Raw genomic sequence first — 27,344 nt, 5'->3', positions numbered from 1 at the left:
ACCAGAACCCAGTCCAAGCCATGGTTACTAGCACAGGGAGCCCCAGTTTCGTTCATACAGACTTTCTGTCTCAGTCCTCACTTCCCTTCACCTAACCAACTGAAAATCATACTTTCATGAACAATACTGTTTGCAAAATTAAGTTCTTCAACAAAAAACACAGGCCAGTTGAGGATACTTAGTTATGGCTGGCTTAAGTATTTGGGATTGATCACAATAAGTTTAATTTACTCTACTGTACGTGTTGAATCCTGCAGTCCCAGCATGGCCAGTGATTTAAATTAACCTGACCTTTAATCCTGTTTATCAGCAGACCATGACCATGCGCTAGTGTGTGATTCGTGAATTATTTGTGATTCTGTGTGAACATTAATTCAGCCCATGAATTTTGACATTGCTTGATTTAAATAGCAGCTACTTGTGCTGTGATATTCAGCTTGGAATTTAATTTTAAGACACATGGTTTTGCTTCTGTTTCCTGACTGGATGCTTTCTATATCCACAAAGAGTTTTTGAGGAGACAGAATAAAATTTCTGGTATGAGTGCTCATATGGAGTGAATTTTTCTGATTGTTATGATTAGGCATCACAACCCTTTTTCCAGGCAGTTTTTCTGAAAATATTAAACAGTACTGTTATTATAGAAAGCAAAAGAAAATTAACATAAATTTAGTCCAAATCTATTAATGAATTTTTTTTCAGGTGTACATTCTCATTTCACCTTTTGTGTATAGATTTACAAAGTAAGCAATCTGTGCCAATTCTACATAAGTATGTGGTTTGCTGCCCAGGTCAAGTTTCTTTCCCTGAATTTGAAAGTTGTCTGTGGGTCTGCCATTTCCCTTCCTTGGGAGCCCATCTGTGGGGAGAGGTGTAGGAGAGCAACATTTCTGCCTGGTTTCTGTTGGAGAAACCAGTCTTTGGTGTTACCTAATTATGTGGATTGAAACCTGTATTTCCTTCTGTATTTGTTTGGCCAGTGGTTAGTACATTTTAGAGTGGGCTTTTATTGCCCATCCTGTGCAAAAAGAATACTGTAAATTGTATTTGATTCTGTCCACCATGGAAAAAGTGTCAACAGTAAGACACTCATTTCATGGTACTTGAATGACCATTTTGGTGGTGATGAGAATGTTAAGCTCTGCCGGCGCATCTCCACATGCCTTTTTTTTCTCAGGGTGCTGGTAGGGACGCACAGAATTGAGGGAAAATCTGGGCTGCAGTCCTTGCTCAGACAGCAACATTCCCACCTATGGGATGTGTCAGGCCACAGTGGGGCTGGTGGCTCTATGAGGACAGACCTCAACATGGGTCTAAAGTCCATCCAGGAGAGAAGGCCAAAGACAGGACTGAAGACATGCTGCAACGTACCTACACGGGGTCCATCCAGGCCAGGTCTGGGTGCCCAGGCCTGAGCTGAAACGGGGCTCCTGCGCCCATGGGCAAGTGGTGTGGGGGGATACCCCAGGCTGGTCAGGGCCACTAAGTCCTGTTGGTGCCCTCAGCACCCTGATAGTATGTTGTCTGAGTGGTCTGTGTGTTAAAGATTAACTCAGCCTTCTTGCAGTCTTTGGCAGGCACTCCTGAGCTTTCTTTAGGCAGCCTAAGTATGTTAACGTGATACTACTTGGACATTTCTACTTCTGCATGCTGTGCTTGGGCATGCTGGAAGTTAGGCATGTTGGAGTTTCAGACTTTTCTTCAGATGCCTTCAGATACCTGGATTTCTGCTGGGAAAGAAGCATTTTTTTAAGCTTTTTTCCAGGTGATACACATTGGACAGATCTTTCCACCCTCCTCTGCTTTATATCTAGTGCTTTTGGTATGTGCTGGACTTTCTTGTAAACAAAACCTTTTGTTTGAAAATACTGAAGTACTTGAAAAGTCAAAAAATCTGTAGCAATGCAATTCTGAAGGTTTCAATTTATCCAATATGAGCGAACTTAAGTGTAGAGTAGAACCACTGTTCTAATATGGTGAAATATGAGTACATCACTCCTCCATGTGGAGTTTTCCAAATGCAAAATCACATTTTTCTTCTTCTCTTGGAATGACTTCAAGATTTAATGAGAAGAAAAAAAACTTTTGGTTGCTCTAAAATATGTTAGTCAAGAGTGGAGAGCGGCATAGGAAGTTCTGAGGCTGAGAGAGGAAACAGCGAAAGATTCGTCTTTTGGGGCAGTGGGGGCCAAGTAAGATCTTGCCACATGTGATGAGTTCTTTTCAAGACTTGGGTCCCTGAGCAGCACCAACAGGGTCTGGCCGGGAAAACACAAGGCATGGTTGTGGTTGTCCTGAGCTTGGAAGGTTACCTTCTGAGGAGACCAGGAGGATGTGTGCATCTCAAGGTCAGGTAGAAATTGAGCCATGAACAGATGCAACTGGTCACAAGCAGTTGGGCTTTAACACACCACTCCTGGTCGGGGTCTTCTCTCCTGTGGCTTTTTTAGAAAAGGGAGTGCATGTCCTTCAGCTCACGTCTTAGAGGACCTGAAAGCCTCCAGTGGAACAAAACAGTATTCCCTTCTGGAGCTTTCTGGTAGCTCTGCTGTGGTTTTCTCCCATCAGGGACTATTCATCATTTCCTCCATGAGGAGATTTTGTTGTGCAGGATGTCACACGTGGATGTTTCATCATGAGGCTGTTACAATGTGACAAGGTGTCATTCCCCAGCAATATACATGGGGCTCTACTTTAGAGACCGTAGATCCAGGCCTGAGTAGGTACACAGCATATTCTACTGGGGAGCATCCATCACTGAGGTAACATTGCATAACTCACGGTAGTGGACAACAACAAAGGGTCTGTGGGAATTGGTGGGGCATCTGGGTGGCGGGGGCAGCCTTCAGCAGGTTGGTGGATAAGTAGGGGATAACAAAACAAGAGGAGCTGTCGCTTTGAACCTTCCCACAGGACCATGCATTACATCCCCCTGCTCCGCGTCATGCCAAGAAGTTCGGTGTAATCACTTACATGTGCTTCTCAGATGCCGCATCGGCAGTTTGGCTGCACGGAGTCATTTCCACGGGGGAGGTGGCAAGCGGGCACAGCAGAGTACACATAGGTTTGCTATACACAGCACGGGGAGGATTGTGTCAGGATTTTGGAGCATCAGTTTTTAAGGTAAAAATGCAGTATTTTCCTACTTTATCCAGACACTGTTGATATGATCAGGCAGCTTTATTTTATTAGTCAGGTGAAATCCAAATGTATGCTTGCAGCTTGGAAAATATATGGGTAAAATTTGTTCTTGCAAACAGCCAGATACACATGTTGCTGAAAACCCAGTAAAACTTTCTGCCATGCAGTGAGTTTCATTCATGGAAATAGACAGATCTATGCTCAGAACTTGCATCCAACTAACTTGAAAACAATTTCTTTCGGGAGGGAGCTGAGCATGCCAGCTTTTCCTGATGTTATGTTTGCCTGATCTGGTGCTTCAGCATGAATTTAAGTGTCTTACTTTAGATGCTCACAAACGGGAAATTTAGCCCATTAAAACAATTAAACTGAGAACCCCGCTGAACAGGTCTGGCTGGTGTTATTCCAGAGAATGTATCAAAATAATAACTCCTGACATTTGAATGAAAATGTGATATTTTCATTAATAAGAAATATCTTCATAATGTTAAATGCCTTGATTAATATGAAATACCAGTCACTATGTTGTGAATGATACCAAGGACTTTCATCTGCTCAGATAACTTTTTCATAGTGCTTATGTTATCTTGAATTTAGAGTAGGTATGGGGTGGCATTTTACCTTTGCTTACTTGCAGCCTCAGGTGAAGTAGGGGCTGTGTCCTAGATGAACTCTAGTGGCCTGTGTCCATATTACCTGCAATGGCTTGAATGGAGTTGCTGCAAAACTGGCACGGGGATGAAGAAGTTGTTAAATTTCTGGCTGAGCTGATGGAGATCTCTGTGGTGCAGCTGGACCAGAGCTATACCAGTTATTTGTTCTCAAAGGTGACTTTTGAGGCACAGTGCTTCACCCTGATCCTTGTAGGATTTTCTGCTTATCGTGACTGCTGTGAGATTGTCCCAGGTTTCCCCCACTGAATTCAGCTCAGGCTCAAGATCGGCATTGGAGTTACTAGAAAAAATACTTTGCAGTATTTGCTTGAATTTGAGGTGACAAGGTGCAGTTTGGCCACAGGAATTTTAACAGAGGTATTTACCATCTGCTGTTGATTGTTCTCCTTTTTAAACTTTGTTTCATTACTGTTTGAGCAGAAAATACCAGCGGGGAAAAAATCCAATGCCCTTAAAGTCAATGGCAAAAGTCTCACCATGTTCACCGAGGCTAGAATTTCATACTTATTGTGGTCAGTCTTTCCCCACAGTTATTAAATAACAACAATTGAAGGGAACAATTTGCAGAGGAATCCTAGCATTTATTTATATAACCTCCTTGGTGAGAAATAACAAGTCACATTCAGTAATAAATGCATAGTCTTCCTGCAAACAATGTATGAGCCAAAGAAAGCTGAACACTATCTGATATTCTGTTTTCAATAAATAATTGGACCAGCTGTGGTCTGGCCAGCATTTTGGGGAGAGGGTTGGGAATGAAATGAATATTGTGGCTCTGCCATGAGCAAATCACAGTCTCCTAAAGTGAGGTTATGGGTGCCTTCTGTACTGGAAAAAGACATCTTCTTACATTACTCTGCCCTCAGGAGAGCCATGGAAATAACCAGTTTTCAAGTAGCAGTAGTTGAATACTATGTAGCCAACAGGTTAGACTGTTAATACTGTGGAAGGTCATTATTGACTCCATATGTCCTCCCCTAATCACATCCTGGTTCTGGAAACACAATCTTCTCTTGCATCATCTGCACAGGTCATTAGAGATGATAAACATGAATTCTTGGTGTGTACTGAATCTTGAAGGGGCTATGCTCAAGATGTACAGTAGCTGAGGAAGAGATTTCTTGGCTTCCTCATGGTACCTCCTGTATCCCAAGCTGCTAAACAGTTCAGGGCAGTGAAAAATCTATGGATTTTGTTTAACTTCCGAGTAGAAGAATCAAATGCAGTTTCTGAAAGTTTTTAGCAGAGCAGGGGAATGGCTATGGTCTGTATCACAGCTTTCAGGTCTCCTGAGACCACACCTCATCCCTCCTGTCTTGAGAAATGCCATTCCTGTTCCCCCTTCTTCCCTGCTAGTTAGTGTTGCAGTAACAATAGACGGGAAGGTGGGTTGTAAGGAGAAGAAGGAACTGATGACCCCTTGATTAATGTACGGAGAACAACCAGATGCTGTTTCCTAAATGTGCAATTGTTGGCAGAAACTAAGCAAAAACTTGGTAAGACAAACAGCACGCATTACTGTTTGTTAGGTGAGTGAAGTCTGTCACTGTCACCCCCATACAAAAGTCAGAGGTGCTTCTGGAGCGTCATTGCATCTGGCTGACCTCATAGGCATTGTGGTTGAGAGTGTTTGGTTTCATGAGCATTTGGCTATAAGATGTAGACTGTCTCTGAAAGTAGGTCCCAGAACATACCTGGTGCATTTTATTAACTAAGGTTTGGCACATGTGAGGAGTTTTTGCCTGGGACAGCTATCCTGATGTGCAGAGTGCTGCTGTGCCTTCCACCTGCGTCTGAAGAACGTCCATGAGTGTCACCTCCTGGACAATGTCACTGACATTTGTGTAGTGAAGTATTTCTTAGCAAATACCACTGCAGTCTTGGACTCCACAGCCTTCCAGATAATTCTCAAGTATAAATCACCCATTTGGTTTTGAACTAGAAAGTTCTGCATGTTACATATCTGCCTGAGAAATTGCCTCCCACCTTACCAAGGGTCTGCTACAGATCATACATAAATTGCCTGGGAAGGGAGCTGGTGGGGGTGTTGTCCTCTGTAGGGCTGCTTGGACTCGTTTGTGCTCTTGGTCCAGGAAAGCACAAGTTTGTTACCCATGGGCCTCCCAAGCTTTGGGAAGTCTGTGTGAGGGGCAGGGGCTTAGAGGAGGTGGTTTCTGCCTGCTCTGACTAATCTGTTTATATCTGTCTAACATAATGCTCTGGCACGTATTGCCTTGGTAGGTAAGCATGTTTCTCAGATGACCATGGTTCTTTTTCATCTTCTGCTCTTTTCTCGTTCCTTTTAAATCGGTCTTTAATAAAGTTGAGAATTCTTGCACAGGGTTTTATAAACATGTGTTATTAAATTTTAAATCTGTTTTGAAAGTGCCTCTATCCTACTCCCTCCTAGAAAAGTGACCTTTTTAAATGGAGGGAAGTGGGTTTAGATGACAGTCATGATAAATGCGGTCATGTTCACTCAATAAAATAAGGCCCAGTGCATTTGAGGATAAATCAGTGAAATGTACAGCCCCACCTGTCTGTCTCCATCATTCATTTCCACTGTCACTTTCACAGTGGCTGATGGATCACAGTTGCTGTAAAATTAGACAGCCTTTAATCTCATTTCATCCTGATTAGCTTCTCCTTACCCTTTCCCTCTAACTCACTGACTGACACGCTAAAAACTCACACCAGGCTGTGTTTGAGCGTGGCGTACAAACTTCTCTTCAAATACCTTTTTTGCGGGGCAGGCAGGTGTTCCACTGAGTTGAAATCGAAAAATGAGGAGATGGGATTTCCACATTATTAAAGCAAAACAGCAGACAAAGGCTTATGTAAAATTAATCAAAGCAGCAGCCTGGCCAGACTGTGCGATGGGCCAAATTCTTCCTGTTAGACCCTGGCAAGCCTAGTGAGTTTAAGAAGATTGTTCCTACTAGAGACTGACTTTAGCGTGCTCGTTGCCACATAATTTTGACCATAGTTATGAAAAATTATGTCCTATATGGGTGTGTGTTCATAAGGAATTGCAGTTTACAGGACAAGTTTTCTGGTGCTTTCAAGGGGTGTTTTATAGCTGTAAAAAAAATTGTTCATTCCCATAGTTTTGATTTCTATGTGTACCTCATGATTCTGAGGGACCCTGAAAATGGCCAGGGAGAAGGACTGCGATGGTGGTGATTTCACATTTCAGTGACAAAACTTCCTTCCTCTTCAATGTCCACAGCGTTGATCTGTCCTCCGTTTTGTCCAGCCCCCTCCAGCCCCATGGGCAAATTCATGAGACCAAGAACAGTTTTCCCCAAAGCTCTGTGAGAAACAAAGGTCATAGTAAAGGTCTGCAGTGTTTTGGGGCAGTCACCTTTCCTTCTGAAGCCCAAATACTACCCTCCTGTCTAAGGCAAGCTTCCCTTTAGCTTTCCCATGAGTTACAGATGGTAGTTTGGGTCATTTGGGCCCAATCCCATATCAGTGGGAATGTTGCCATCAAGCTAAGTAGGAGCCAGGATTAAGCCCTTAGTTTTCAAGGTTTAATTATCATCATCAGTGTGGGAGTCTTATTGCATAGTTTATATGCATGGGAACAGCAGAAAAGCTTAAAATATAATTTCTTCCTCTGCTGGCCCTGTTTGTGTCAATATGGAGGATAAACAAACAACCGTTTGTAAAAATGAAAACACAACATGTGAAAAATATGCATGTGTGCTGCCTGCAGACAGTTCTCAGGATAAATGCTAGATCTGTCCAGATTGACCAAAGGAGGAACCTGGTTGAGAGTACAACCACTGGCTTGGACCTAATTTGAAACCGTAATAGAGCATTGGATTGATGTAAGAATTGAAGCCCCTGCAGACTGATCCTGGGGAGTCTGTCCTTGAGAGGAGGGGGCCTAAAACACATCTAAGGAAGACAGCAAGTTTCCCGTGGGGGACCCAAGTTCATTCTGTAGTAAAAACATCCACAAAATCAAGGAATGTACTGGGTTTTTTGAGAGAGATAATTTTAAAATGGGAAGATGTCTGAGATTAAAGAATGAGATAAATATGATATGGGGCTAAGAAGATAACAAAAATCTTTGCATTCTGTGATCCCACTGTAGGAGCATGTAGGTAGTGTAAAATCTTACGCAGTGCCTAGTATAGGATTACTTCCCAGTTACATAAAGTGTACTAGTAACAAATAACCTTAATTAATGAACTTTCACTGTACCTGGCTGCCCAATTTAAGAACTGCTTCACTTACATGACTTGTAAGAGCACAGACTATGAAAATGATATTCGACCTTTACTAGAAACTAAAAATGTGCCTTACTTATTCATCATTGCCTTGGCAAAAACTTCAGCAAGAAGCTTAAATGAGCCCACTTGATCTTTAAGAAAATGTGTCCTAAATAACAAAGCTGTGCGTATTTCTGCTTATTATTATTTGCATATGCTATACTGCACAACTGCATTCTGAGAAAAATAAAAGATAATAAAACAAATGAAATGAGAGATACATCACCCAAAATAATCCAAGTGTGAGATAGGCTGCTTTTTTTTTTTTTTTTTTTTTTTTTTTGGCATTGGCAAAAGAGCACAAAGTAAAAGCTGGCCCTGAGTCATATTGATTTCCCACTGCACTGGTTTCCTAAGTGCTCTGTTGATCCGTGTCAAGCAATAAGTTCCCTGCCTGTACATGCACATCACCTCCCCATTTGTCCTCACCTAGATTTAAGGTGCCCATATGATGAGCTGAACAAGGACATCATTTTTCCTGCTGGTGTCATTGGGCCAAAACTACTCTATGTGGTATGATAACTAATGCTGTGTAAGTTTACATTTACCATATAATATCACAATAGTGCTGTATGGCACGCCACAATAATATGTGCATATTATGGGTGTACAAGTTCTTATTTTTGTGTCTTAGCATTTGCAGTGGAAAGTGTAAATTTAAAAAAACAGATTATTGCAACTGTAGTTGGTCCATAGTAATCAGGACACCTCCAAAAAACAGGGATACTGCAAACCTGATGCCACAGTTCTGATCTTTGTTAACAAAGGGCTTCCTGATTAGATGAATAGAAAATGTGTGATTGTGCTGCTAATGACATTGTACAGGAAATTAAGCGTATACATTTGGAAAAGGCATTAAATCAGCAGGACCTTAATTTAAAAACTTAAAACTGTATGGAAATGCAGCTTGTTCATTGCTGTGTAATAGAAAGCTACTGAACACACTGACTCTTCTTGTGGAAACATTACCAGCAGAACAAAGCTGGGATGAGGGTTTTTTAATGTTTCCTAGCATACCGGAATTCCTAGCATCTGCTAATTTTCAGGGGAATATCAGGCAACTTCACCCCTTTTTACAAGTTGTTTTTAGAGTAGCATATACAGCAGTTGGGCAGGTGGGGGGCACTGAGGGACCAGAATTCCAGCTTTTTTCCTCAATTATTTGCAAGAGTGAATAACATGAGATTAGTAATACGTGGCTTTGTCTGCTGCTAATTCAGTGGACATAAGTGCTTGGGGTGATGTAGTCCCCTATTATTTCATACAGATGTAATCCCAGTCTTGTATTTTGTACCTTTGGAGATATTCTATGGAATCAGTGCCCTGAGCTAACAAAGAATTCTTGCTTTACTTGCAGTTATGCCATATAACAGTGCCCATCACTGTGTCGTGGAAGTGGAAAACTTCTTGTTCGTGCTGGGAGGAGAAGACCAGTGGAACCCTAATGGTATGTGTAGAACATTAAAAGGCACAGGCAGCATCTGCCTTCCTCTGTCCCTCTGTCCGTCAGGTCAGCTGATGTAGTCATTAGCAAGGGATTTTGAGGACCCTCAGCCTAATTGTTGAACCTAGTAAAGGCTACTTTTAGATATTGATGTAATAAATATCTGTTACTTTGGCATTAGCATCTCCGTCATTCATCAGCTCCCACATCCCTTGAGAAATGCCACAGGCAGCAGAACAGACTCTTTCAAGTGCATGCACCAGGCAGCAGCTGTTAAGAATTTTAACCTTCATTTCCAGTCTCCTTCCAGTCATAATATACTAATGCAATTGCAGTAGATGAATGCTTCCTTTCTATTGTCAAACCAGATACTCGCAGCTAAAGTTGTTAATGTGTTAATTATCTAGACTCCGAGATTCTTAAACTGGTCCTTTTTTTTTAGTCTTGTGCAAGAGCTTCTCATATAGATTATCTGTTGCTACCTTCTTTGATTTGATTACTTCATAAATTTACCGCAAAGAGAAATTAAACAATTTAACAGGCTTCTGAGCAAAGCAAAAGGAGAATACCATGCCTTGCAAAATTCACAAAATTGTCAAGACATTGTTAAAAAGCTTGCACACGAAGAAAGAGTTGTAGTTGTAGCAGTCTGTGTAACAGAGATAATTATGACTGAGAAACCATAAAACAGCTTGCAGGTACACATTTTTACTTTAAAACACCAGAGGATCCAGCTGAAATTACATATACTGCATATATTTTATTGTGAATGCCCCATTTCAGCATCTGCACTAAACCAAATTATAGAAAATTGTTACATCTGTTCACTTCCTAAAACCTGAGACAAACAATCCAGTCCACCCTATAAGCATATTTCTGGTGTAGTTAAAAATATCACTAAATGTCGTAGGAGAAGAGCCCTTCAGTTCTGTCGGTGATCTCCTTTATATTAAACAGGAGATAGTGTGATATCATTAATGATAATTATTATTAAGAGCATCAGCCACATCCAACAACTGAGGGCCCCTGTTGTGCTTGGTGGTGGGCATATGGATAATAAGAGGCAGACCTTGTTCCAGTCAGTTTATAATTAAATAGCCATGTCACATGAAGGATGAAAGAAAAGAAGTATAATTACCCACAATTTAAAGATGTGGAAACTGACTCACAAGATGGTGGAGAGATGTAAGAACAGGTACATACCCTGCATCTGAGACAGGAGTTGAGCACAACTCTGAGATGGATAGTACCGTAGGTCTGAGGACGGCTAGATCAACTTCTGAGCTAAAGATGTTACCACCAGATGTTTAACAGCTTCCTTGTTCTGCGAATACCAGAGCTATGATTTGTCTGTAAGAGAAGATAGGAATAAAAAAGGTAGGAGCATTGCTGATACCAATCTCTATGGATTTACCCCAAGAGAAGTGGATCTTACTTGTCATAAAAAGTGGACCTGAAAATTATAAACTGCACCCTGTGCTGTTGCTGGGCTAGTTCTTTCTTGAAACTGATTTGCTTTAAATGTGCAGCTACGTGGGAACTGCTTGCACCTACCCACTTGAATTTATGTAGAGGCCTTTGTCTGCTATCCTCATAGTACAGAAGGGGCTTCATGTGGACCTAGCTGGAACTGTCTTGCCAAGAGCATTGCAAGGCTTTTGATTTGAGTGAGAATGTGCCAGGTCTTTTTCCAGTGGACAGAATTATCCTTGAGATGAGGGCAATGGAAGAAGCGCCATGCATTTCTTTAGCCATCAGACCCGCAGGTTCTTGAGAAGCTGGGTGGACCTGGAGGAGCACTCATGCACCCTCTGCGCTGCTCCTGCGACTTCCTGATAACCTAGAGAGTGTGGGAGGCATTTTTTCTCTTTTTTTACATCCTCCTATGTCCATGTCTTTCTAGTCACAAGGGATCCCTGCATGAGTAAATGCTGATGAGAGCAGGTTGCAGAACACAGGCATGGGTTAAGACCAACCTTCATAACCTTCAGAGCTACTCACCTTTTGGCATGGCTGCAGAGACCTTCCTGTAGAGAGCAGCGAGCAGCAGCATCTGCCTCCTTTTGTCCCATCATTCGGATTTGCCAATCCTGATTTCTGATCACTTGTTACAGTTTCTGCATTCAGAGAGGTGCTTCCTAACATGTGTAAACCTCCTGACTGATGAGCAAGGCAAAATAATACATACAGTTGTCTTGCAAACTGAATTCCAAAATTAAACTGGAGTCAAACCAGTTACCAGACACGTTAAGTAGGTCATCAAGTCCTTTTCCTGTCATCACAGGCAACACGTAGTCACATTTTGTAGATTTTCTAAGCTCCATTCAAAAAGCAGTTGGATTTTTAGACCCTGCTACTCCTGTTGGAAAGCTGTTACAGAATCCAATTGCTCTAATGACTAGGAGCCTTATTCTAATTTCCAGTAAAATGTATTCTTTGACTGTCTAAATCACCTTGTTCTCATGCCAAAGTTGGCCTTTAGCTTAATAGTTTTTCCTCTCCTGGAGATTTGTTCCTCTGATGTATTACAGACAGTGCTCCTATCCCCTTTCAGCTTTTGTTTTTCAAGGTGCAACAAGCCAAGTTCTTTGTCTCCTGCCATAAGGTAAACTTTCTGTTCCTCCTGTTACCCTAGTAGCTCTTCTTTGTGCCCGTTCTGGTTTGATTTCATCTCCCTTCCTGTGAAGTGACCAGATTCGTTTATCCTGTATTCCCACTGCAGGCTCACTAAATCCTTGTCTTTCTACCCTGCGCTATACAATCTTCTACATATGTGGTATTTTTAGCAAATATTTGTATCACACATGTTACATTATGAGGCCAAGGTCCCCAAATTGTAGGTTTGTGTGACAACAATTAAAAAGCTGCTGTATAACCAGTGACTACTGAAGTCCCCAGTAACTCTGAAAGATGTAGTGAATATGACAGCATTAAAATCTCCTACTACAAGTCCAAAGTTACGATTAATACTTATATTGTTTTGAAATCCTGCTTTTTGAAATAGATTAATCAATGGCCTAAGTAGTGAGACCTAGGGCCAGTTAGATGCTTGCTGTTACTGTATTACTGTTTATTGAATATATAGCTCTCAGTGCCTCTTTTTCTAAATCGGCTGTATAGACTAAAGGATTTCAGATGGGGACCAAGAGCAAGGCCTCGCTTCACTAAACCCAGTGGCAAAATGACCAGTTGCCCTTAATGTATGGGGATCTCACTGAATGTCTTGAGATGTGTTCAAGTGGTGCTCAGCATAAAGGCCTTTGGTCCTCGTTAGGCACTGTGCTGGATTTAAAGGGAAATGCTGCATTATTCATCAGTCTTCTGCTTTACCCTCCTCATATAGAAACATGCTTATAACATAGTGAGGGAATGAGTTTGCTTCCAGACAGAGTGGTCAACACGGTTTCTTTCCCTGTTTTCTTCTAGAACATGATCTTAAATTATTACGAATATAAATTCTAGCTGTATCGTTATTCTTCTCTACAATCTTGATGGTCCATTTACACATGCTGAAGTAAGAGTGGAATGAAACAAGCAGAGCGAGCCTATCATACAGAGGCTTTTCCGATGCAAAAATACTCACCTTGTAGAATACCCAGTGACCATTTATAGAACTGTGACATATGCAGTTGGGTTATACTGCTGGCCTGTGAAGCCTCTAATTCAATTTTTTAGTCACACATACATAAACAAAGGTTTCTCTTTCCAAGATCCTTATCTGTTGAAGTCTCAGGTGTTAAAGGAAATTGCCATACACTCTCTTGCTTCAGTTTTCTTGCTTTGATGTCAATCTGCATGTAAAATAAGGTGAAATCTTAATATCGTGAAGACGTGAATACGATTCTTGGGCTTGACAGTAGGGATAAGCTAGTTAGCTGGTGTATGTTGCTCATGTTTCATATTTTAGCTAACACACTCGGAATAAAACTCTTAAGAGTGTATTCCCCCTTCGATGCACATGTGTAATTCCTTCTAACTTACACTGAAAGTACATGGTAGAATAAACCATCTAGTGCAAACACTGCATACCCCATGTTGATGGCTTATGCAGCTCCTGGTTATTTGCACAACGTTTTTTTACCGCGTTCCTTATAGAGGTGATGTGAGGAGAAAGAAAAGCACATGTCCTCCCTTTGATTTTTTTACCTGACACAAAATACTCTAGTCATAAAAATACCATGGGGATGCCCTCTTTTGGGCAGTAATTTTGTTTAGTGCTGTGATTTATTGTGGCTGTGAAAGTACCACAGCATCTATAAGTAAATTTAAATACACATTTTCAAGATCTTATTACAGAGAGCAAGAATAATCTCTGTCTGCTTTTACTTCTAACAATTGCTAATTCAAACCTTGCAGTGCCCCATTTGTTGAATGATTACTGTACACATAGTGTAATCATACATTGTTGTAAAAGGGGGAACCCTTCATAAAAGCTGTCAACTTGTGAAGTATATGTAATATATATTACAATCGTGATGTTAAATACATGAAACAAACAGCTGAGTGTCAAAATAATCTATCTTTACAGGGAAACACAGTACAAACTTTGTTAGCCGATACGATCCCAGGTTTAACAGCTGGATACAACTTCCACCCATGCAAGAGAGGTAAAAACCTGCTACGTGTTTTTCAATATATGTTTTATGATCCTAGGAGCAGCTGAGGTTTGGCTTAGTTCTGGGAGTAAGGGCACCTACAGAAGCATTGAAAATACTGAGATAAAATTGCAGCATGCAGTCGCTTCCCATTTGTCTCCTGATTTTTTTTAAACTTTCCAAATTCATAATTCCAGATGCCAAATCCTTCAGGGCTAACCTGTGCAAAATAACCATGGGCTTTGTGCGGTTACTGGTTGCCTGAGTATGGTCTGAAGGATTTTTCTGAAGTCTTCATAGTGTCCTGTCATGTTCCCTGACAGAAGCGTCATGATGAGTTTGCAGGAAACAAGCCAGTAATTATAGTCAGATACTTTTTAGGGAACTGAAACCTTCACATGTTGACTCCATTCTGTTTCACCACACCAGCCATGAAACGCTCTCCTCAACATGTCTCACCTTGTCAGAGGACTCTTAATCCTAGGTGGTCGTTAAGTGAAGTTGCTGTCAGCTAATGCATATTACAGTAGCATACATTTTAATCTTAACTGTGTGCCGAAGAGCAGAGGTGCACGTAGACTTGAGCAACAACTGGTAAAGATTGCATAAACTTAACTCTGGATCTCAAATCCTACCTTGGCAGGTAAAAAGTCCCCCAAACCTGAACTGAATGATGCATGTTTCCTAAGAAGAATCTCAAAGGCAGAAGATCCAACCTTATAATGTTGTTTTATGAAAGAGCATTCAATGTCCATTCTTCAGTTCAATACCCATCTTCTCATGCATCCGATGTACAAGAGATCTCACACCACCTTCCTAAGACACTTTTGTTGTTATTCCATGTGCTGTCAGTATTATAGCTCTTTTTCTGTTGGCTGCCCCCAGTGTTCAGGTGTCTGGCAGTCATAAATACATTGAACTCAGTGCAACCTTGCGATTCAAGGTGTGTATTACGACGTGCAAGGAAATATGGCTGTCCTTTCCAATTTTCAGAGGTAAAATGTCAGTCTATAGAGTTTTTGAAAGGCCTTTGCTCAGGATTCAGTTTGATTGACCTAAGTCCATATGCAGACTCACATGCAATGCTTGTCACCAAAAAATACTGCATTGTACCACTGCATGAAAAAGCACAAGTGGACCAGACCTGATGGGGTTCGCTGTTGGAGCTGAGTGAACTGATAAAATTAGCCATATAAATGGAGATAAAAAAGAGCATCACAGTTCATTATAGTCTCTGGCTTTATTAATAACATCATCCTTTACTTTAAAAATCTTTTACTAAAATTCCCTTTTATTTTTTAGCTGTTAGTAGAGCTAGTCCAACAGCAGGTTTTCGCTAAAGAGGTGGCCCGGCTTTGGCAGACCCCGCTTTCTCCCTCACTCCTGCCAGCACTGTAGAATAACCTCACAACTGGGTTATTTACCTTAAAACAGAGGGATGCCTCCCCCTCTGGTTCAGCTAACCGGGCTGAGTCGCTGCTGGCTCACGTGTTGGCGGGGGAGACAGGAGGCGTGCGTGAGATTGCACATCGCTGTGCAGGTCATCCTCAGTGAACTGGGAGGCTGACTGGTGTTTGTACGGAGCCTGAAACTCTTCTGTGGAGCCTAATCTGTGTCCTAATTAGGCCCTCTGGGTATCCGCAAGCAAAACTCCTGAGGGGCACGTGCGGCTGGCTGAACAGTTGGGCTTATTTGGCTGACAAAGCTCAGAAGGCAGAATTAGGTAGTTGAGGGCTGGCGAAAGCAGACAGTAGGAGCTTTTCCACCTCCACAGTGGCCAGTTGTGTTTCACAAGAAAATCGGCTTATAATTGCAGGTGCGGAATATGACTTGCCTTGTGCTCTGGTGGAAGCTGCTGCCCATTGTGATTGCTTAGAAGCTGCCCAGTAATAAACTGTAATATATTAGCATCTCAGCTCCTTACGGTGTTATTTAAATGTAATGGTCCACTCATACATAGTTCCTTCTGCAAGGGGCTTTACTATGACAACGTTAATTGTCACCTCTTTTGTTCAGGATACATAACTCATAGGCTTGCCCGTTATTTCTCTATAAAAGGCTCCTAAGCACTGGAGCTATTGTTGGAAAACAGGGATTTTCAAATTGCTTTCTAAAATGTTTTTAATGGTTTATTTTCTCATCCCTAATGACTTCCTCAGAGTTGTTGCAGCCTTTAGAGGTATGGTCTGGCCCAGTTTTTAGAAGATCATACAAACAAGAGAGGGCTTTTGCGTGGTCTCTTTTCCCAGCTCCTTTAGTCAGATAAAGTTCCCATTAAAGTCAACAGGCTATTTTTTTCCCTGCAAGGAATACAGGGTCACGCCCTGTCTCTGCTGGCATAATGCAGGCACCATTGACAAGACAGACTGTTTAATGGGTTCTTCTGAGTCATTATGGTCCATCAAGTCAAAACCTACTTAGGAGTTTTAGTCTGAGAATAATTGGCTGGATAGACTGTAATAGCTCCTTTGAAATGACTGCCAGGTAAATGTGGGTCTCATTCACAGGCAGTATATTCTCAAGTTGAAAATCTGTATGAAATACTTGATGAGTAAACTTTTATCTCATATGCTAAAATCCATATCTGATTGATTTTACTGTATGAGCTATAAAGAAAAGTCTAATCCCATTATGGATTCAGAGCCGTCAGTGTATTTTCTTTAAAGCCAAGTTTAGTTTCTTTTCATTTGAAGAACATCTCACAAATACATGCTTTTGAAAAGTATGTACTATTTTCAGGCGTGCATTGTTTAGAGAAGCAGCAAATGACTCATCGGCTTTTGAAATACACATCTGCCTGATGATGCAATAGCAGCATGATGCTTTTTGGAGACCAGTTAAGTTAGATTAAAATGCCTACTGAAGGAGTGGTCTTTGTAGGAGATGTATCTGAATTTGTGGCCTGAACCTCAGCTGGACACCTCAGTCAGTAGTGTTGCATCTTGCCAGCTCAGCCCAGAGCTGGACAAGGTGTGTGGAACATAGTAACATTTAAAACATCATCTTTTTTCTTACATTCTGAGTTAAAATTTTTCGTTTGAAGACCAGCAAAAAACACGGCATTGTACCAGAGCCTGAAGAAGCACCAGTGGAAGTGAGCAGGTCAGCGTCCTCACTGGGGCTGAGAGAAGTGAGAAAAGAAGCCGCAGAAAAAGCGATAAAACAATTTCACATTTTATTTTAGTCTGTGACTTTAACAATAGTAATGTTAACCCTTATTAAGATTACTTTAGTTTTTAAAAAGCAAAGCATACACTCTAACAATGACCCTGAAATCAGGTCCAGATACTGCGATGATCAATAATAGCATTGGTAGTTTAAAACCTTAGACTGGCAGTTGTGTTTCTTGTTTCAGGGCATAAATTCATCATCTGTGGAAATCAGAAAGAAATTCTTCCCTTTTATGTGTGTGTACTGACGAGAAGTTAGTTGGGTTGATTGTTGAGTGAAGGGGTGTGGAAGAAAAGCATTTCAGACTAGTGAACGTCAAATACTTGCAGTCCTGTAGAAAACCACAAAATAATTGTCTCACTGTCTATATTCAGATCCTGAGGTGGTTTCCATTTATCTCGTTAGAGTGGATAGTCTCTTCTCAGTTTTGTGGGGAAAGTTGTCATGCAAAGATTGCTGTATTGTATTTTAATCTGAATCATATTCTGAAACAGTTTAAAAAGTCATCACTTAACAACATGCCCCTGTACAACAGACTGTATCACTGAAAAGTTAAAAAAAAAACAAAAAGCTTAAACTATTGGCGCCAGGAGCTACTGAGTGAATATTCACATCCAAGCAGAAGAGTGAAGCGTGCTGACACTTTCATTTTTGCTCCTTATAGTGACACTGTGTGGATGAAACCAGGAGTACACGTACAGAATAATGTCAGTGGAATCCTAGTTAAAATAGTTAATGCCTGCCAGTTGTACCTACCTCTGTTTCTTAAACCTGAACTAAAAACCACGCTGAGAGCAGTTAGTTAACAGCTTTGTCAGAGGAGGTGTGCGAGGACAGTCAAGCGGACGTGTGAGCACCCCAAGCACTGACGACAGGCACCCTGTGGGTTCGTGGCTTGCAGCTGCCAGACACAGGAGGGGTGGAGAGCATGTGCCCACGTGGCTCTGCAGGCTCTCTGATGTCTAATAGGATGTGACCTCTGCAGCTTTGCCTACTTTTGGGGCCACTGCAGGCTGTCTTGCCTCTGGCCTGTCACACACTCTCAGGAAGCATATAGGCACTTGACTGCCTCTAACACCTATACCCTCTGTCAAATTAGAGTGAAATCAGCCAGCAGGTTTTTGTTGAGGAGACAACACTCAGACAGACATGGGTACATGTACAGTGTAATCAAATAAGCTTTGTTTCCATAGAAAATGAGGCTAAAAACATAGATGCACAATTTGCTGCCCGACCATGCAGAGCAATATATGCCATCAGCTTCTATCTGCCCATTGACAGATAAATTAAATGGTCTTATTTAATTCGTCAGCTGAGCTGGAGGCACTTAGCAGCGTTGCTGTCCTCCTGTTTCTATCTTCTTTCCGTAGCCTTACCCTTGTGCCAGTGTTCCTGCTCCACAAGGGGTGCTGTCCCACACCAGCCAAGTTGCCCATATGCAGGCAAGATGAAAGCAAAGAGGTAGACAAGAGGTGCTCCGTGATGCAGCTCCTCACCAGCCAGGGTGAGGAGCCCTGTCAAGTGTGCACCAAATCCAAAACCTAAGGCCAGAAGCAGGTGGCATTGTGGCAGATCGGTTCCCTGAATGCCCAGCCAGCCCTGCTGTTTCTGCCCGACCTCTCCTCCAACTTACAAACCATCAGCCAGTCTCAACCGCCTTTAACAAAGAGGGAAATTTCTTCAAAATGTTAAAGCACACTACAAATTTTGTGAAAATAGGCAGCTGGGTAAAGGAGAGAGATCTTACTCCTGCCTTCACTGAAGGAAATGTTCCTGAACGCGTACCTGTCTACACAGCCAGTTAGAGACATGGCACAGCAGGCTCAACTACCTCACCTGGTCGTGGGATGACTGTAGCAAAGCCTGGGGAGGAGTTGGGAGATACCAGAGATGTTCGTTGCAGGGTGTTGTGCTCTGTACGTGGACCACCACTCCTGAATGCTTTGTAACGGTCTGTAGGATTGAGCCCTTATGGTGCAGGTGACCACCAAGCTCCCAGGATTGACCGTGCAATTCAGGAGTACAATATGCACCTGCTCCTAGATTCAAATCCGTGTGCCTGGGCAGGAACCGGAGTGCATTGTGTCAGCCACGGAGCAGGGTTTGGCAAGCTGCAGCCACGCTCCAGCGTGCCTGTTTTGCAGGAGCTATCGGAGCTAGACCGTGCCCTGCCTGCTTGTCTCTGGGCTTGCATGCCACTCCTGTTTCACCCAGGAGAAAATCTGAGGTTTGGGACTGACAATTCTTGTCGTTCAACATTCTGTACAGGTCTTCATCCTAGCCTAGCTGTGGCCTTTTGCAGTTTTATTTCTCATATCATTGCAGCTTAAAATTAAAGGCCTCTACCCTAGCAAACCTTCCTGCTGCTGAATAATACAGGGAGCTTTCCCTGAAAGTGGATTACACCAAACAGTGTCTCTCAGAATCGTCTACTGCTCTATTGTTACGTCAGCAACAGACACTTACAGTTAATTTTGGAGGCACAAGGAAGACGAACTAATACGTGCCTAGCAGTCCTGACCATAAAAATGAACTATTTTCATGCATACCTGAGTTGCATGTGAAAGCAGACAGGTGGCTAAAACTTTTCTCAGAGTTTGTTGGATGGAGACAGACCACTTTTGAATTAAAGGGCGGAAATGTAATATTGTGCCTAGCATAAGGGAAGTTGTTCTGTTTGCAGTACTGTGGAAGAAAAAAATGATAATTGAAGAAAAATTTTGATGATGTGGTTCTCTTAGTAAATTGGGAACAATGACCCTTGAAGGACCATAAAGAAAGTGAATGTCAAGATAATTTATTATTGTTACATTATCTACCTCATTTTTCACTTTGTCTTACTGAGTTGTTATATCCCTTACAAGGTAATGCCCCAAACATTAATGAGCACCTTTTTTCTCTTCCACGGGTGTGAAAAAGCAACAAACAGCTTTGAAAAGGGGTATTTTATGCCAGAGTTATGTGTTCTTAATTGTTTTGACACCAAAAATGAAGTATTCATTTAATGTGGAGCATGTATTTGATTAGCAGAGCAGCCACAGCCTCTAGGATAGCTGTAAGCATGTGAAGCTCCTGGACACTTCTGTCTGAAGTAGCATTTGAAGGAGCTGCTGTCTTAGTTCAGGGAGTCAGCTGGAGAGAGAAAAAACATGGTTGATGTGGCTAATTGGTTTGTTGTTGGCTTGTTTTGTTTTGTTCCGTCCTGTCCTCCAGGAGAGCCAGTTTCTACGCCTGTCGCCTTGACAAGAACTTGTATGTAATTGGTGGAAGAAACGAAACTGGCTACTTGTCCAGCGTGGAGTGCTACAATCTGGAGACAAACGAGTGGCGTTACGTGTCTTCATTACCGCAACCTTTGGCAGCCCATGCGGGAGCTGTTCACAATGGCAAGATATATATTTCAGGCCAGTGTCTTCTATAATTCCTGCTATATAACAAAGTATAAAAACGAAATATAAAAAACCCTGGAAACTCAGAACTCAAAATCATAGAGCTAAATTCTTGCTGCAGCGCAATGTCTTTATTTACATTGATTAAAAGAAGCATATTTACTTTGCAGGAGGTGTTCACAATGGAGAATATGTCCCCTGGCTGTACTGCTATGACCCTGTGATGGACGTCTGGGCCAGAAAACAGGACATGAACACAAAGCGAGCAATCCACACTTTGGCCGTAATGAATGATCGACTGTATGCAATTGGAGGAAACCATCTGAAAGGTCACATTTTTAATAGCAAAAAAGCATTTCAGTGTCCCCCGTCTCCTGATAAAGAATATTTTTGTTAGACAGTCATTGTTAAATGCATTAAAATCCAGGCAACACAATTTAACAGGACACTTGAGCCAGCAATTTTAAAAACATTTTATGCAAATTATTTTAAAATTATAACAGTACATTAAATATATGAGTAATGAATGCTTTAGATAATAAAAATGGGAGATTCCATTACTCAAAGGCACATGGACAATTTGTCATTACCAAGAATTCAATGAAACAAACAGATTATTCTTTGACCCGAAAGTACCAGCAGTATTTTCCTCTGTAAATCATTTTCCAAAATGTGCAGTTAGAGAGAGCTTTATTCAAAGCAACACATAAAAACAAGCTCCTGATTTAATGAAGGAAGAAAAAAAAACTTCCTGCCATTAAATATTAGGACTAGGCTCTTTAGATCCCTTTTAAGTATTAAATGTAGCTTGTTAATTATAACTCTTTTTAGAGGTTTCTTGTTTTCATCTTTTGAAAAGGTCTCATATTAAAGTAACTACTGCTTAGGCATCTGGTATTTTTGTCTTAATACCTACATGCCGTTGCTTTTACTGCTAAAGAGATTCTGCTTAATCCAGCCACTTAGACAAAAAGCACAGCTCCTGCTCCTTTGTCCCCTGACAATATTTGACAGTTTATATTCCTTTCTCCTTCCTTGCTTAAAGGAAAAAAAAAGCCTCACAACAACAAAGAGGAAACTGTAATGCAAAAGAAAAAGTGATGTTAACTGCAAGGAACACCAGGACGTGTGCCTGAATGACTCTGGGGCACCCAAGTCCCTGGGAGGCTTTGAAGCCACATACTGCTTTTGAAGATCTGAATGTCTGTGGTGGAGCATGTAGCAGACAAACTCTCAGATGTGTTTTTGTCCCTGGTAAATAGTACTGGTGCATAAACCCCTGCAGCCATTTGCAGGGCTGCTGTGCCTCCACTCCCCACTCCCAGTTGTGATGGGTGTTCTGGACTGGCCTTTACAGGATGAAGGGAGTACAAGCTGCCTGCACAAGTGCACCTGCAAATTTTGTAGAGGTTGCAGAGCTCCAGTGTTGGCTTTTTCTGCTACTAAAGTAGAAGTCAACATGCCACACCCCTCCTATAGCTAAAGCACATGCTTTGGTTTGAATTGCTTCCATCCTGCCTTTGTTTTTTTCACCCAGTTTCACCTACCATCCTCTGGAAAAGAAGGAACTTCTAATAAACATTGCATTTTTGCCTCTACAGCTGCTGCCATAGGTGCCTTTGTTATGTATGGATTGCTCACTGTTGTGAGAGGTATTTAACATCCAGGCTTCTGGAAAGCTGCCGGTTGTCTGGTAGAAGGGCTTTTTGGAAAACTGGTTTCTTCTGTACCGTGAAACAAAAGCAAAGGGAGGAGGGAGACGACTGAAGTGCGGGTGAAATGCTACAAATTCTCCACCAGAGAGGGGAGTAGCAGGGCTCCGTGGCAAAGCCCTGCTTTGTGAAGCTGGATCTGTATACTGGTGTCAGCAGTGCGTTTACCACGTCACAGCTAGTCGTGCGCATACTGCAGTTTATTATGGGACTTTTGACAGATTCTGAGCACACTGTGGTTGCCTTTCTGTGGCCCCTTGAAAACTTTACAGCAATGGAAAATTATTTCATCACATCTATTTGTTCCTGACATAAATAATACTTGTACAAGCAGCATCATTGTGAAGTACCAATATCACCAAATGCCCTTTTCCAGAAAATCTTAACTTCTCTTTTCTGTTACGCCTGGATGGAGAAGACAGTAGTGTCAAGTAAGGCATCCCAGCATGTTGAGAAAGCCGCAATTCTTTTCTGTGGTGCTCTGATAAAGAAGGTGGTTTGAGACAGGGAAATGTCTAAATACTGGAGCAGGAACCAGGACTCCTGGGTTCTATGTCTATGTTCAGCTTGCTCAATTGATACTACAGCTTGAGAGTCTTGAGAGTCTTGACCCATCTGCGCTCTGGTGATTACAAAGCAACAGTCGCATGAAGCCTTTTTTGGTCAGGGAAGGGTGGGACCACCAGTTTTTTTGGTTACGTTTTCTGTCACCTCAAAGACTTCGTCACATCACAGCTGCATGCTGAGGGCACACCTTAAATCAGCTTGAAAATTGAAACTGGTCCTGAACAGCACGTGCGTTGTGCTAAACACCTTGTCCCTCTGGGATGAAATGGCATCAGTTGTCTAAGCTCTACCTTGACTCATTGGACATTGATTTCTAAGCGAGATTTAATCTGTTGATTTTTGAATAGATTAGATCTGCTGACCTTTGAGAAAGACCGCCAGGACAGGCTTTTCCTACATGTTCAAACTTGCATTAGTGCTGATAGATGAGGAGGAATATTGCTTGAATCTCCTTTCACCATTGATGGGTTATTACTGAGTGTTACTTTCTGATCTGTTCAGGTTTTATATGTACTTGTGATTTGTAGAAGACTGTAGAACTGTAAAAGCTTTCAGCAGATTTATTTGAACTGAAATAATGAGACATTAACATTACAGAAGGTGGCTTAAATGTAAATGGCAATATTTTCTAGAACAAAGTTTAACAATGAGGTTATAATTGTAATAATATAATTCTAACTGTAATTTAATAAATTTAACAGTAAAACAAATAACAAAACGGTATATCATAACACACATTCTCTTTTCTCAACGCCCTCATCCAGGTTTCTCCCATCTCGATGTAATGCTTGTGGAATGCTACGATCCAAAAGGTGACCAGTGGAATATCCTCCAGACTCCTATTCTGGAGGGTCGCAGTGGCCCTGGCTGCGCAGTCCTTGACGACAGTATTTACCTTGTAGGAGGCTACAGCTGGAGTATGGTGGGTACCTGCTTTTTGCAATGACCCTTCCATTCTTCCTGGGCTCCTGCGGCCAGTCTGTATGTTACTCAGATGGGATGGAGAGGAGACGAGGAATGAAGTAGCTGCAGGGGCTGGTTTTGGTTTGGTTTTCCAATTGTGGAGAACATGGAGTATTTGTTCACCTTTGTGCATTTCTATTTAGATGAGTTATTATCAGACTGTATTCACTGATATGGAGTAATATAAAAATCAGATTAAATTTGGCAAAAGTGATTGACGGGACTGTATGCTTATAGCTCTGCTTATAAGGTACTTGTAAAGGTGCCTGCTTTGCGGAGGCTGGGTGTTCAGCCCATATGAGAATCAAACCTCTTGAAGGGCCCTAAATTAGAGCTCAAAAAGATGAGTCACTTTAAAACATCTTCAAAGCTGATGTGTGACTTGGATTTTACCAAAACCACATTTGATATGACTTCTTTTTCTATTACAGGGAGCCTACAAATCTTCTACTATTTGTTACAGTCCTGAGAAAGGGAGTTGGACAGAACTGGAAGGAGACGTTGCTGAGCCACTTGCAGGACCTGCTTGTTCAACTGTCATATTGCCAGCCTGCGTACCGTACAACAAATGATGGTCAAGGCGCACTGACACGAACACTGATTGCGTTTGGGAAAATAATGACGGGTGACGTAAATATTTTATTAGAACAGGATTCCTGTTAAAAAAAAAAAAGCTACCATAATTGACCCCTTATTCCATATTAATGCTTTAGGAGCAAACTAAAAGAAAACAAAAACCAAGTGTTGTCCCAGCTCAGATAGATGCCGGTGTCTTATGAAGCAAGTAGCTAAATACACCGAACATTACATGCTGACAGACTGCCATTTCAGACTGATTTTAACTTTTTCTTGCTGCAGAGATATCCCTCACATCAAATTTAACTTAAAAAAAAATGAAGGCTAAATGTTCAAATACAGCCTGAAGAGACAAGATCAGTATTGTGCATTGTATCTACCTGCATGTGATCTGTGTTGAAGTCATGAGGATGTTGTTTTCATGAATGCTTCAGAATTCAGATAGTGAAAAGCTCACACTGCATTGCAGAATTGTCTCCTCCTCTGTAATCCTAACCTACAGCTACTTCACATGCTCTGCAAGCAACACAGCATCAGAAGATTATAAAAGGTAAAGAAATATCATTCAGTTTTTGCACAGCTTGGCAACTCATACACTCTGCCTTCAAAGTCCCCACGTGAAAGTGCAGCAGAAAGCAGACTACAATGAAAGCCATGCTTTACAGAGCACTTCTTGCAATAGCAGTTTAGGGATTAGGATCAAATTCTTCTAATCACACTTGTGTAAAGTCAGAGTCATTTCTCTGAAATCACACGGAATGACTGTTTTTACATTAGTATAACAGAAATTTGGTCCTACACCTTAAGTTCCGGGTTCATAAAGTTACTTCTATGACCGCTTAACGAAGCCCCACTACCCGTTAGAATAGGAGCATCCATCCCAGTTGCTTCTAAAGACAAGAAGACTGCATTTAACTCTTAAGTGTATTACTTTGGACTCTTAAATGATTATGCACAAGTTTGGAGAGACACTGGTAAGTAGTTAAAATACTTGTCTGTGGTTGATCTTAAAATGTACCCTGAAAGATTTTTACTGTTGATCCAAAGTAATATGCGGCTAGACTTTCCACTGCCTTACGGCTTATGTAATTATTTCCACATTACAAAGTGAGTTCAGAATGCTACCACATGGGACCAGTAGCATTTAGGACTCACTTCATGAACCCGTAGTTGTTTGCACAAATCAGGCGGTCCATATTTTGAGCTTATGTCTTTCTGTCCTGGAAGTGACAAAATCCGAGCCTGATTCTTCACCACCTTGCAGTTAATGTAATCATCTACACCTCAGCAAAGTATATGCATAGCTCTTCCATTGTGGTTTACTGCTGCTGCATCCATTATGCTCAGGACCATCCTCTTTGCTGGTATAAACTGACATTGCTCCATTGAAGCCAATGGATGTACTTTGGTTTATGTCAGCTAAGAATCTGGCCTTTAATTTGCCTAGCTGTAACTGGCTGCACCAGATAAAAGGCTAAGGAGACTCAGATCCTGCGTTTTCCAGCCTGTGCATTTCTTTCATGATCGGACTTAATGCTAGTGAATTAAGCAAGGAGCAGGCAACTACTGGAGGTTGGTTTCTGCTGCAGAGGCAATAGATGGGAGAAAGAATTCAGTATTTACTTTGCAAAATAGAAAGAGGGTGAATGTACACAGAAATTACACTATATATTGAGGCTTGAGAGCAATATAAATAATGGAGAGCAAATACCATGGCACTGTTTCTCTCTGGCATCAGTCCAGTTTTTTTGCAGTGCAACTCCCTTGCTTGCAGCAGAATTACACAGTTGTAAAACTGGAGTAATGCAGTAAAGACTGATACCATACAAATGCAATAACCCAAATGATGAGGTAGCTGCACGCCTGGAAAAATTTTTTAAAATAAAATAATTATCTGAAGATGCTAATATTTTAATGTACCGTTGGGGAGTTTTCCAGTGAGCATCACTAAGGAACTCATAAAGGTGGAGTGTATATCCTGAAATCTCAATCCATTTCTACTATATAGTGCAATCTTAGTTGGTTTTCTATTTATTTATATTGTTCAGATCCAAGGGATCCCTTGTAAAATATATTTGGTGCAATCATGACTTTTTTTCCCTTTCCTGTTGAAAGTATATAAATATAAATATATATAAAAAGGAAACTGTTAAGATACTAAATGAGGAAACCTTGAATGACATTTAAGATCAGGATAAGGTCTGCCATTAAACCTGTCACCTGTCTCTACTAAAACGTACCATTTTTAAAGGATATTTGTTGTCCTTTTAAGTGGTTCTTTTTTTTACCAAGATAATTTAAAGATTTATGAGGACTGTATGTAAATCTTTCTTTCAGGAAGGCATGACCAAGGAAAGTGCTAACTGAATAAGCCACACAAAGAATGTAAATTTTGTACAGTACTAGACTGTGTAAATGAAGCTTGCTTGTAGGGGGGAAACTTTAAATAAAACTTTATGTACTAATTCAACTGTCTGCCATATTCCTACTTATAAAATGTATGTACAAATAATATCTACATTAAATTCTTTGGAACTTTTTTTATCATGTAGATGCGTAAACTTCTTTTATTTGGTGGCGTACACAACAGCCTCGTCGTTCTCCAAGTGTCATTACTCCGTGCTTGTAAGCGCAGCGACGCGGTAAAATGTAGTGAGTCAGGGTCTTCCCCTGAGCGCACGTGCCTGGCCTGCGCTTGAAGTGGGGAAAGCCCCACCTGCGTCCCCGCGGGCAGGGTCCCACCTCAGAAGCCTACCGATGCGATCGTATGCCTGTGCAACGCCTCTGCCTCGCACTGCTTAGCCCGTTCCTCCGTCCCGTGGCGAGGCAAGC

At 41.5% G+C, this 27,344-nt stretch overlaps 1 protein-coding gene across 1 annotated transcript in view; it reads left to right on the top strand.

The window, feature by feature from the left end:
• The window catches only part of KLHL14 (kelch like family member 14), a 66,442-nt gene extending 39,379 nt beyond the window's left edge, over positions 1-27,063 (top strand). The window contains exons 3-8 of the mRNA XM_075084953.1: positions 9,453-9,542; positions 14,068-14,146; positions 20,519-20,709; positions 20,865-21,023; positions 23,738-23,895; positions 24,368-27,063. Coding sequence (XP_074941054.1) covers positions 9,453-9,542; positions 14,068-14,146; positions 20,519-20,709; positions 20,865-21,023; positions 23,738-23,895; positions 24,368-24,508 — 818 coding nt within the window. The 3' untranslated portion in view covers positions 24,509-27,063. The remainder of the gene's footprint in view (positions 1-9,452; positions 9,543-14,067; positions 14,147-20,518; positions 20,710-20,864; positions 21,024-23,737; positions 23,896-24,367) is intronic.
• The last annotated feature ends 281 nt before the right edge of the window (positions 27,064-27,344 follow it).

Source organism: Phalacrocorax aristotelis, chromosome 2, assembly GCF_949628215.1.
Source record: "Phalacrocorax aristotelis chromosome 2, bGulAri2.1, whole genome shotgun sequence".
NCBI lineage: Eukaryota > Metazoa > Chordata > Aves > Suliformes > Phalacrocoracidae > Phalacrocorax > Phalacrocorax aristotelis.
The sequence above is the reverse complement of the archived record's forward strand: the minus strand, read 5'-3'. Positions and strand labels throughout refer to the sequence as shown.